Source organism: Lytechinus variegatus, chromosome 10 (assembly GCF_018143015.1).
Source record: "Lytechinus variegatus isolate NC3 chromosome 10, Lvar_3.0, whole genome shotgun sequence".
Lineage (NCBI taxonomy): Eukaryota > Metazoa > Echinodermata > Echinoidea > Temnopleuroida > Toxopneustidae > Lytechinus > Lytechinus variegatus.
In genome coordinates this window covers 2,767,798-2,781,006 of record NC_054749.1, presented here as the reverse complement: position 1 = coordinate 2,781,006, position 13,209 = coordinate 2,767,798, and the positions used below count along the sequence as shown (strand labels likewise).

Here is a 13,209-nt window from a genome sequence, read left to right as displayed (position 1 = left end):
CCAGGGGTTAATTGTCAGGCGTCCATTAAAGACACATGTTAATTGCTGCACTCGAGCCATAATCTGGCCGAAATGGGGGTTTTATGCCATTTTCAAAGTGCCCCCAATAAGTTCAGTCACCTTTAAAGAGACTCAAACTCCAGGAATACCGAGTTCTAATAAATCCAAAGCGATACAGGTGGCACAAAAATTTTTAATCCAGGGGTTAATTGTCAGGCGTCCATTAAAGACCCATGTTAATTGCTGCACTCGAGCCATAATCTGGCCGAAATGGGGGTTTTATGCCATTTTCAAAGTGCCCCCAATAAGTTCAGTCACCTTTAAAGAGACTCAAACTCCAGGAATACCGAGTTCTACTAAATCCAAAGCGATACAGGTGGCACAAAAATTTTTAATCCAGGGGTTAATTGTCAGGCGTCCATTACTGTCTTAACTAGTGTTTATTTTTCCAACCATTACGTCATTTTAAGTACGGGTCTAAAGGGTATTCCCGAAATTCCTGGATCCCATTATATTAGACGCGTGCTTCCTAATACACGTAATATGGACCTACGTAGACGGCGGTATTCCACAATGGAGCCACTACGGAAATTGAAATACAAGGAGCAAAATACCACAATCGTGTAAAAAAGTAAAAAAAGGTATTGAGTGGAAACGTGAAATACCATCATGAAAATGCAGGAGCGTGTGAGGATTTTTTTCACCCATAAAATTATTTTCCCCGATCTGCCCCTCAAATTTGATTTTAGTTTGCTTTTTGGAAGGTGTCTTTTTAGTAGCGTAATGAGCCAAAAATTTTGAGGGGGTTCAACATGGAATATTGCCTAAATTTGATAAAAAGTTGCGAGCGGGCGCAGCGAGATAGCAAAATTTTGACATTTCAATCACAAAATCAAAGTTTGTGTGACTTTGTAGAAACATTTGAAAAATTATAGGCCTATATTTTTTTACTTATTCCTTTTCTTTTATCCCCATTTACTTTGGGGGGGGGGCAAAACGCCGATGTCATAAAATTAATTTCTTAGCTTTGTTCTTAAAAAACAACTTGAAAAAACATGTAATAATCTCATAGCCCTATTTAAAAAGTGCGAGCACGAAGCACGAGCTGAACATTTTGTGACCTTCATGATTGTTGTTCTCAAAATTGAATATAATAATTGGGCAATGTTTGCGAACCTGAAGAACATGCGTATGTAGAAAGATAATTACTGTGAGCGCGAAGCGCAAGCAGACATTATTTTAATATGGGTTCTGGCTTGATCGAAAAATAACCTGTGAAGGACGATTTGCACTTAGTCATAAGAAGATACATCTTTCAACTTGTAGTTCAAATTTTTGACATTGTGACTTAAAAGATTGACATTCTAAGCAATTTTAGAAATAAACGGTAAATTAGGTAAAAAAAAATACAACAATTATTGATGCGAGCGCGAAAAATTTGTGATTTAAGATCTAAAAATGGGACGCTTTCTTCATGTTTGTTAAATCATAAAAGGGATGTTCAAACATTAATGTTAGCGCCAACGGCATATTATTTTAGCACGTTTTGAATGAAGCTGCGTAACTCAAATCACAAGATTAGTGTGCGCGTGTTTTAGAGTTAGAAAGCATCTGGTAATTCTGCATACATTTTATTTTTTCCCCATAAAAATAAATATTGTAAGCCCAAAGTGCGAGCGAAAATATTTGATATTCCGGTATGAAAAGGGTGAATTTAAGCACTATCTAAAGCACTGTGTACTTGGGAAATTGCAAATTGTTAAATGTATGTGGATAGAGCCCTTAATCATTGTTAATGGAGCAAGTGCGGAACGCGAGCTGATATCTCTATCTTTATTTAAACCTAGGATCTGGACGGTCTAGCCGTAAGGACATTATTTTGGTCATCATTATGAAAATGATGACTATCTTCCTTTTCCTCTTTCTAAGCGCGAAGCGTCGATATTCCTTTCTGAAGAGGGGACAATTTAGTTATTAGACATTCTTGTACATTTTATGAATGAAAATGTAATAAACCTTATGATTGAGTGAAATTTGTTGATAGTTATTATGAGGCAAGTCAACTGGATGCTTTAAGCACTTTTGAAATTATGAATAGATTCATGAGTTGATATATTTCAAACTATTAACGCGAGCGCAAGTTGCGAGATGATTTTCTTTTCATAAACGTAATAAAAGTGATTTTAAGAAGTTTGTTACAGAATAATTGATATAAAGAATATTTTGAAATAAACTAAGACAATTATGTAGGCCCGACATGGCAAATCAAATAATACCATGACACAGCACAAAAAGTTGCAAATGAAATTCACATCATATTAAAAGGACATTTTACAGAGCACTCTTGACAAAAATCAATTGTAAATTAAACAAATTAATAAAAGCTCGATGTCCAAGATGAAACATGTTTCGTATATTGACTTCAAAACTAGATAAAGCAATATATTATATCAGCCTATTTAGCAAGATATGTATCTCAACGAACAGACCATGCGAGCGCGAGTGAAACTTGTTTACATTAAACTTTAAGTCAGTTTCCAAGTCTTCCCTTACCTTATCTTATTCCACTGGCGTAAATCTGTGTTGATGGGTGGGGGGATGACTGAAATATTTTGGCATTTTTTGCAATCATGTATTTAGATATGCAAGGAATTGTCATTAATATGTCCACAGTGGTGTACCGTGGGTCACGGCATTGTGGGGGCACCAGCAAAATATTTGAATCACTGAGTGAGCGCGCGAAGGGCGCTCATTGACAGTTATACTGACCTAATTGAGAAATTTTAAGGACAATGTCATTAAACGGATATGTATCTCACTGATCAAATAATGCGAGCGCGAAGCGCGAGCTGAATTTTTTATATTCACACCTAAAAAGGGACATTATAATCAAATTTGGTCATCACGATAGGTACCTGTCTTGTTAAATAAACAATTTTTGCATATTTTGACCCCAAACAGCGAGATTTTAAGGAAAATATTTTAGAAATCCATTAAGAGTATGCATATCTCACCATAGTCATCTAATGCGAGTGCCAAGCGCTTGCTGATTTTATTAGAATTACATCTGAACACATCAAACACTTTTTGTAGTCATTGCAATCATGATTATCATACGCATCTCACTAATCAAATATTGCGAGCGCGAAGCGCGAGCTGAAAATTTAGACAATTTTTGATATTCAGATCAGAAGAAGGGACATTTTAAGGACAGATTTTAGAAATTCATGAAGAGCAGACATATCTCACCAATCCAATAATGCGAACGTAATCAGGGACAGGAAATGTTTCATATGTACGAAGATCTTAACATGGGGCAATCACTTTTTGAGTCATGTAAAAGAAGCATATGTCACTACATAAAACAATGATAACTCAAGTGCTAGGAAATATATTGGTTTATATTGACTTGAAAACGGGATGTTTTAGTACTTCAGGATTATATATCTCGTTAAACAGACAATGCGAGCACCAGGAACAATGGAGAAGTAGGCCCTGGGCAAATTATGTTTCATAAAGTTATGATAAAAATGTTTCTTATGTAATGTAACCAGGCTGACCAGATTTCACAAAATGAAATACGGGACAATCGACAAAAAAAGATCAACAAAGAAGGCTACACAGTGTTACACCCAGTGGTGTACCGTGAGTCACGGCATTGGGGGGCACCAGCAAAAATTTTGATTCACCTAGTGAGCGCGCGAAGCGCGCTCTTTTGGTAGGTATACTGACCTATAGAGACATTTTAAGGACAGTGTCATTAAACGAATATGTATGTTACTGATCATATAATGCGAGCGCGAAGCGCGAGCTGAAATTTTTGTATATATTGACCCCAAACGGACACTTTAAGGACTATATTGTAGGAATCAATAAGAGTATACATATCTCACCATAGTAATCTAATGCGAGTACCAAGCGCTTGCTGATTTTTTTAGAATTATATGCATCCAAACACATAAAGCACCTGTAGTCATTGTAATCATGATTAACATGCACTTCTCACTAATCAAATATTGCGAGCGCGAAGCGCGAGTTAAAAATTAGGAAATTCACACCTGAAGAGGGGCATTCTAAGGCTTGTTTGTTGGAATTCACGTAGTCCATGCGTATTTAACTAACCAAATGATGCGAGCGCAAGCTGAAATTTTTTATATTCGGATCAGAAAAAGGGACATTTTAGGGACTGGTTTTAGGAATTCATGAAGAGCGGACATATCTCACTAATCCACTAATGCGAACGTAAGCGCGGACGTGAAATGTTTGATATTAAGACCTTAAAATGATATGTCACTGCATAAAACAATAATAATTCGAAGTGCGAGGAAATATATTTGGTGTATATTGACTTGAAAACGGGAGGTTTTAGTACAACAGGATTATATATCTCGTTAAACAGACAATGCGAGCTTCAGGAACAATGAAGACATAGGCCCTGAGCAAATTATGTTTCATAAAGTTATGATATCTTTTTTATTTTTAAGTAATATAACATAATTATAATATAATATAACATAATTAACAATAATTTTTCCTTCCCACTACGTTTCTCTCACTTTCTCCCTCTTTTTCTCTCCCCCCCGTTTTTTTTTTGGGGGGGCCAGCCGATTGGGGGCACGTGCCCCCCGTAGTTACGCCACTGGTTACACCTGTGAATAATTATAAAGAATTGGAAGGGTGGGTGAACGAAAGAATGAAGGAGAGAAAGAAAAGACGAAGGAAAAGAGATGAATTGAGAAGAAAGAAAGAAAAAATTAAGGGGAAAATTAAGGAAAATTGAAAAAAAGAATAAAAGAGCGAAAAATGTTACCGTCATTCTTTGAATTGAATACAGAGAGAAAGAAAAAGAAGGGAATGGAAGAAGAATACAATGTGTGAAAGACAACATAAAGGAGAGAAAGAAAAAAAAGTAAGAAAAATGAGGAGGAAAGAAAGAATGAAGGAAAGAAAAATGTTTCCTTCATTCTTTGAAAGAAAGAAGCAAACAGAGAAAGAAGGGAGGAGGGAAGGAAGGAATTAAGAGAGGGAGATAAAGAATAATGGAAAGAATTAGAAGGAAAACTAAAATGAAGAATGAAAGAAAGGAGGAAAGAGAGGGAGAAAGAATTTAAGTGAGGAGGGAATGAAAACATAATGGAAGAAGAGAAAGAATTTAAAGAAAAAGGAGAGGAAGGGAGGGGGGAGAAAAAAAGTTTTAAGAAAGAAAGAATATAAAACGGGAAATTTGATAAAGAAGACGGATAAGAAAAAGGAGGAAAGAAAGAAAAATGAACAGAGAGAGAAAGGATCAGGAAAGACAAATAGGAAATAAAGATAGATGGAACAAAAACGGGCAAGCAGGAAGGATAGAAGGATGAAGAAAGAAGGATAGAAAAGAAAGAAAGAGGAAAAAAATTCAAACTTCAAGCAAAAAAAATCCAATCATCTAACAAAAATCATCTTTCTCCCTCTTTTCTCATTTCCCCCTTTTTTTTGGGGGGTCAGCCAATGGAGAGGGGGGGGGGGTATGTGCCCCCCGTAGTTACGCCACTGTATGTCCATATGGCAAATACCCCTCCAATATTATTATTTTTCTTACCCCATGATGGTTCAATGGTGTTGTTAGAGATTACATAAAAAAATTGACTTTCCATCTTAATCCCTTCCCAAAGACCCCAACATTGATGAAACGGAAGAAACAAGGGCTTCTCTTCAATGTTATAATAAGGGCATAAGTATTTCGTTTGGAAATGGTGAACTGGCTCTTTATTGGCATTTTATGATTCAATAATATTGTTTTTTTACCAATAAGGCAACAATCTCTTGTGATTTTTTTTTTCATTTTCTTTCGTAAAAAGTGGGGGGATGTTTTTTCCAAGCCATCCCCCCCCCTCCTCAAAAAGTGGGGGGATATATCCCCCCATCCCCCCGGGATTTACGCCAGTGTCTTATTCACTCGTCTCCTTCTCTTTTCTCCTTCTTTCTTCCCTCCTTTCTTTCCCCTTCTTTTCTTTTTTTCTTTCTTTTCATGTTTTGTTTATTTTTTCGGGGGGGGGGGCGCCTCGGGTTTCCTCGCCCCTTAGATCCGCCTATGAAAAATGTGCAACTATACCGGACAATTAAAGTTATGAGGTCACGTTACTTTATTATTGCTTATTAGTTTTATTGCAATTACAATCACAAGCATAATCACAATTTTAAAATGTCTTTGGTAAAATTAATGGACTGAAATCAGGTAGCAAAAATGGATTAGAAGGGGTGGTAATTGGGCCTTCCATTATTCATATCATTTTCCTGGGTAGGTCCAATTAATTTGTATTACATACATATTTCAATAGCACATCACATTCCATACATTTTTTAAATTCTCTTATCTACCAAATAACAGTAAAAGAAAATTCTGCTTATCAGCATTAGTACATATTTATCAGTATTATAAGGGTTGAGATTTCAACACATTTCCCTATAGTATTAACGGCATATTTTTTTTAATGCTAACAGCCTCAGTACTAAAATTAATAATCTAACTACGATGCTTTCATTATTAGAGTATGCAAAGATGAAACTACTTTTTGGTAATTCTCTAAACAAATCAATCTTAAATCATGAAGAGTTCCCAAAAGTTCGGGCATCCACTTATTGCTTCTTCTTTCACGGCAAAATGTTTCTTCTTCTTGCCGGTATTTCGCCGACAAGCCATGTTCAGTTGGATGTTTGAATCTGTAATAAAATAAAAAAAAGGTAGCAACTAACAATATTGGTATTATAAGGGTTAAGAGACAACTTCAATTGAAAATAGAAATAAGGGTCTGCGAAAGAGAGACTACACGTGATTAGAACGGGAAATCGCCGTGTGTTCACATCGGCGGAAATTGGACAATCTGTGATATCGCGATATCAAAGTGTCTGCTGAGTATGTCCGCTCGCTTCAGGTTGGTGAATTGAATACGGCGCGTCCACTGTATAGTATCGGCGAAACGTCCAATATCAAAATGAAAAAAAAAAACCTCGGCACGCTACTGGCGCCCCTGGCGCTTGTCAATTGATTCTTCTTCTTCCTATATAAGTACATACCACCTGTGGTGTATTTTCGTAATGAATGCTGAGTGCTGAGAATCCACCGTTGAAGTTGTGGTAAAAAAAAAACATATATATAATATTTACATATTTACATACAAATGCAGACTAACACAGTCTGACATGTTGCACCTCACTCTGATTGTGCTTTCGGGTTTTCTTAAGGGGGCGTTATTTTGTTTTAATTTCGTAATAAGTGACCCCAACTCCTATTCATAAGACGAAAGAGACTTTAGCAACCTCTTAGAACGGGGGAGGTATACCGAAAGAAATGTGAAAAATTAGAAAAATTACTATTTTTAGGGGGGAAAAAACTGAGCCGAATGCCCCTTATTTTCGCCAAAAGGTGATGATTCTAGACATTTTATAGCTAATTCCCCAATACCCATCCACAATACAAAAGTGACCGTTGAGCAACGAAAGGATGGGAGCCTTTATCTCCAAAGAAATGAGAAAATTGAAAATGTTCATATTGAAATAGGCCCATTGTCGATAGACATAAGGGATGATTAAAAAAAAAATAACCCCGAACCCACACAAAATTAAAGAGTTTTTTTTAAGAACTACTTAGAAATGAAGAGCTTTCATGCCCGAATGAAATAAGAAAGTATTGGAAATATTTCATAGCTTTTTAGCAAAATTTTGAATGTTTAACCATGATTGTATTATTTGTCAAAAACCGATGAGTTGTTATCATTATTACGTAATTACTGCCCCCCCCCAAAAAAAAATGCAAAAGGCACAAGAGAATGCTGAAAATACTTTAGGATGGATAGGGCTTCAATCAATTTCAAACGAAATATGGATGTAACAATTTGTAATGTTATCTTTATAGTAATTTGATACAGAAGGAAGTAGGGCTTCAAGACTCTGGGGCTCAAACTTTTTTATTTTCTTGTTTCTTCCTTCTCCGTTTCCCTTCTCCCCCCCCCCCTCTCGTTCTTTCCTCTTCATGCATTTCCTGCCCCTTTCCAATATTTACTTCTTCCTCTCTTCCCCTCTCACTTTCCCTTCTCTTTCTCTATATATTTTCTCTTTCCTTTCAATATCCTCTCCCTTTCCATTTATCTTTATTCCCTTCTTTTCTTTCCTCTACCCCATTCCATATATCTTTTTCCTCTCCCTCTTCCTAACCCTCTTCTCTTTTCTCTCCTTTTCTCTTCATTCTCCTTCTCCTCTCCGTTTTCTTCTTTTTTCCATCCCTTTCTCTCTCTTTCCCCTTCCTTTCTTTCTTTCTCCTCTCCCTTGACCTTTCCCCCACTTTTTTTTTTTTGGGGGGGGAGGTCTCCGAGGGTAAGGCCCCTTGAATCCTTCAAGTATGATATTCTAGACATAAAGTAGCAGAAAGTGAAGTGTTTGGTATATTATTATATCTGGATTCATCCATTTTAAATTACTTGAGATAAAGACTCGCATGCAAGACAAGTACTGGTAAGTGATCGGAGAGTAAATAAACCTTTATTATATTTTGCGATAAGAAGTATTATTACATATGTGTTAAAATATGGTTTTAACAGATCATATGACACAGATATACATGGATATTCGATGAAGAACATTTGAGAAAAGAAATTGATTTTTAAGGTTCGTCTGAAAAACAAATTAACGCTAATGTTCGAATATGCTCGTTTTGCTTGAAGAAACCAAACGTTATTTTTTAATTTTGTAGATATTCATGCTTAAGAAATTCAATCGATTAGTGTCTATAGTATTATACTGGAGTATTGTCCAAAAGAATTGTATTAACTCTTGACCATTATCCTTCCCGATGTTCGGAAGTACATTGCAGGTATAAAAGTTTTAAGAAAGCCTTTATTGTTCACGTCAATGAAATAAAAAAAAGAAGAAAACACACTTCAAATATATAAGATAATGAGCTAAGTATTAAACTTTGGTAGGCAGAAATGGAAATTCTGTTTCAACGTTTTTTGTCCAGTTAGAGGTGGGTCTTTTGCATCTCATCCGTACTCTGCGGCCAGGGATTCTCGTAACTGTTCACCTCTCGCACGTTCGATCTAAACAATAAATAAATAAGAATATCAAAAATTTGAACAAGAATAGTAAAGCGGATGAAACCAAAACTTTATTCATTAAATTTGTAGATAAGACGAGTAATTAGTGGAATATTTGTTCCGCTTGGCATGGCGGAGGTGGGAGATTCATTTTGTGATGATCTGTTAAAAAACAAATGCAATATTCCTATAAATAGTTTACCATCAGCCGATCAAATATAATTATTTCAGTAACTTAAAAACTGTCATTGCATATCTGTTATTATTCAAAACAGGACCCTGAAGATCAGTGGCATATGAACCCAAAAAATTGAGGGGGCCAGATACGGCGTACTGGGCAAAATTTATGAAAAAAATAATAAAAAATTGCGAGCGAAGCTAGTAAGCCCCCCCAAAATTGAAATTTTTATTACTGAAAAAAAAAATCAAATTTTGTGATAGATTTTGACATAATATCCAAATAATGTAATTCACTCTTCTCTTCTTCTTTTTCTCTTTTTTCTCTAGGTCTTGAAGCCCCCCCCCCCCCTCTGCACACCCTTGCTGAAGACCAAGAATTCATACATGTGTCTAACACTTGACTAATGACTATTATGCTGATATGATAAAGACATCCCTATATAGAGAGGATCTACGAGGCCGACTGTTACGGTGCGATTGTGTACATCAAAAGATTTTCTGATGATCCCGATATTTGATATAAACTGAAAACACTTCGTAATTTTAGTCATGTGTAAGTAAACTATGCATCTTCGGAGCATGTGTTTCAAAAGCAAAGTTCGTAAGATTAGGCTAAGCAGAGAATAACTTTGATGTAAAGAAAAGTTATCATCAGCCTCGTGGGCACTAGCACATAGTGAATATTTTGTTAAATGCTTCTTTTTTCTTCTCTTCGTTGTTTAATGACATCCAGTCAATATTGACTGTTTTCGTAACAACACTTTTTTTTCATTTTCCCTAAAAACAAGTTATATTCATCCTATCTCTTTTTATTCTTTTCTTTTATCAATTTTTACAAAATAAAAAAAAATCCCTTTCTCTTTGCTTTGCTATTTTGAATCATAAAATCATCATGAAATGCAAATTTCTTGTTTTCTTCAAATTATGTTTAAGTGATAGTTTTTGTTCTACTTTAATAAAAAGAGAGAAAAGGAGACTTACTCGACAGCATGCGGTGGCAGGAAACCATAGTCATTCTCACGAGAGAGTGGACGATCAATATCATCAAAGATTGGAAGAGTGTCATGTAGCTGTGAATTAGGTACTCCTCGCTCTCTTTCCTTCTTCGCTAACTCAGCATCGTAGAGGGCACTGAAAATGATATATATTACAGTGACTTTTTATTCATTATATTTTGTTCAGGTAAAGATAGGAAAGGAAGTGCTTTGGGTTATAGATATTAATACATATATGTTTCCTTATCTTATTGCATTTGACTATACCGATTAAAATATTAGCAATGATGATGATAAATGATGATAATAACGATAGTAATAATAATAGAAAAAATAATATGATAACATCATCATACCTTATAGATTATCATTCTATATACAAACATTGACGTCTATTTGGGTTTCTGATTGGAATAAACATATATATCAAACATGGAAATTCTGTAAATAAAAAAAAAACATCTGTACAAAAGAGGGTATCTGTGCAACAAAATAATCAGACATTTGTATGATATACCTCCTCAGTTCTTACGAAAATCATATGCACGTTTATCTTATACTACGACTTCTTGGGTGATATCATTCGGCATATTACCTTTTCTTCTTCCTACAGACCGAGGATGAAATGAATAAGAGTAAGAAGAAGATGGCAATAAGTGCCAAGGCCACGATGAGAAGAATGTACCATGGGTTAAGGTTGATAGGTCTACCCAAGAAAGTGTCTCCACTCTGCGCCAGTGGGATATCTGGAAAAATGGAAGAAAAAAAATGCTTATGAATATAGGTGATATACACATTACGGGTGTAAGCGATCAAACCATCATAATGAAGAAGAAACAGGTTGGGATTTTTCTTGAAGAAGTAATGTGTGTAGGTTTCAGAAAAATCGTTTCACTTTACAAATAATTATGATGATACTCCTACTACATAATAAAAGTAATAATAATAATGACAATGGAATAATAGTGCTAGTAGTCATAGTAGAAGTACTTGTAGTAGAAGTATAGTCGCAATAATTGTTCCAATATCACTTCTTAAATTTGGTAATGCCTTTCTCATGATATTCACAAAGGAAATTGGCAACTGAAAGTAAGTGAAAATAAAATATTACTAATCATGTATTTAACCTTTAATAATACTAAAAAAATAGAGCAAATGTAGATTACTTGCTGAAAAGTTATACTGATGATTTATTAGAATAATTTCTTTAAAAATTAAAACTTTAAAAAATGAAAACCAGAGAAGTTTTGCCAAACATTTTATATAATCCCTGAAAAAAACAATGTAAAGAGGGATGTCAATGCTGATTCATTGTTCATTCATATTCTCGATTGCATCCAAATTCCAAAGTGAAAAATATTATTGCTTCACGTCCAGATACAAGGACACCATAATACTTACTAACAGGAGAAGCACAAACGGGCTGCTCAAGGGAATCGGGGCACTGACAGAAGAACTTGTTGATCCCGTTCAGGCAGGTTCCTCCATTCTCACAGGGGTTACTGCTACATTCGTCTATATCTGATCACATGACCAAAAAAATGAAAGTGGTTTATTCTTTTTCATCCCAGCGCATCTAATAGAGGGCCTACACATAAAAATAGAATTGAATATTCGACCCCCCTCCAATCGTTCTTTTGATATTCCTAGATTCACGATATTAAGATTTTATTCGTTCAATGAAATGTTTAGCTTTGGTAAGTTACTGAAGGTACTATGCGCGCTTTCATTGGCGGAAATCTGTCCCCAAAGGGAGGGGGACCAGGGGATGGAACATTTGGAAAGCAACAAAAAGGGAATAGAAGGTCATCACACTAAATATAAACTCATTTTAACCCCCAAAAATTGACAAGCAAAAAATAAAGGGAAAAAAAAAGGTTTTCACCTCAAATGTAAGGTCATTTTAGTCCAAAATACAGTTATTATTTTGGTTGTGAATGATGTAATTTTCTCCTTCATAAAAGACCAAAAATAGTAGGGGGACATTTGATATTGTGCCCTCTACTATTTTTGGTAGGGGGGACGCGTCACCCCTGTCCCCCTGGGATTTCCGCCCATGCACGCTGGTACAATGTTTTAAGTCCCTTACCTATTTCACAGATATCTCCAGAGAAGCCACTTGGACAGTAACAAGTGAATATATTGACACCGTCTTCGCATACACCGTTATTAGCACAAGGATTTGGATCACAGTTATCAATGTCTGGACAAAAAAAGACAAAAATATGAGAGAATTGGAATTGTAAATTCGACACAAACAAAAAACATGAACATTAATTTGCTCTTCTTTTGATGAGCAATAATTTATTTTGACACCGAATGTTTATTTATTTCACAATTATCATAATAATTTGTTTTTAATGTAATGCATCGTATAAGAATATCTCATATAATATTTTATGCATCAAGTAATGCAATATCTTATACCCTGAACCAAAGGCACATTCTGAGGTGCTGGGCTAGATTGGTGATAAAGCCCATCTCCAAATGCTTTATAAAGATTTTGGAATGATGGGTAGCCACATACCACACACAGCTGTCCTGATAGCTTCTAAAATGGGATTAACAAAATTTTATTTTGATATTGAAAAATTAAGAAAATGTGAATATTGCAGAAACTTTAACTAATATCACGAGCTTAATGACATTTTGCCAATTTCATGTTTGTGTGTTGATACATACTTGTTTCACAGAATTCACCAGTGAAGCCGGAGGGGCAGGAACAGAGATAACTGTCATCGATGTACGTGCAGAGGGCGCCGTTTTGACACGGGTTTGCATGTACACACGTCAGAGTAACTGTAGTAGAGAAAAAAAAGAGGAAAGTGACTTAAATCAGTTTATATAAAGGACTTTCCTTGAAAGATAAATACAAATAAATACCTGGTGCGAAGACTGTAAATAAACATCAACCAACTTATATTTGTTCTTTGTAAATGACATCCACAAACACACCAGAAAATGAT

At 35.4% G+C, this 13,209-nt stretch overlaps 1 protein-coding gene across 3 annotated transcripts in view; it reads right to left on the bottom strand.

Annotated features, from left to right (window-relative positions):
- Positions 1–8,497: 8,497 nt before the first annotated feature.
- Positions 8,498–13,209, bottom strand: part of LOC121422390 (neurogenic locus notch homolog protein 2-like) — a 76,076-nt gene continuing 71,364 nt past the window's right edge. For all 3 annotated transcript variants that reach the window (XM_041617397.1, XM_041617399.1, XM_041617398.1), the window contains 6 exons: positions 12,926–13,042; positions 12,333–12,446; positions 11,645–11,764; positions 10,839–10,989; positions 10,230–10,379; positions 8,498–9,071 (listed from right to left, as the gene is read on the bottom strand). In XM_041617397.1, coding sequence (XP_041473331.1) covers positions 8,993–9,071; positions 10,230–10,379; positions 10,839–10,989; positions 11,645–11,764; positions 12,333–12,446; positions 12,926–13,042 — 731 coding nt within the window. In that variant the 3' untranslated portion in view covers positions 8,498–8,992. The remainder of the gene's footprint in view (positions 9,072–10,229; positions 10,380–10,838; positions 10,990–11,644; positions 11,765–12,332; positions 12,447–12,925; positions 13,043–13,209) is intronic.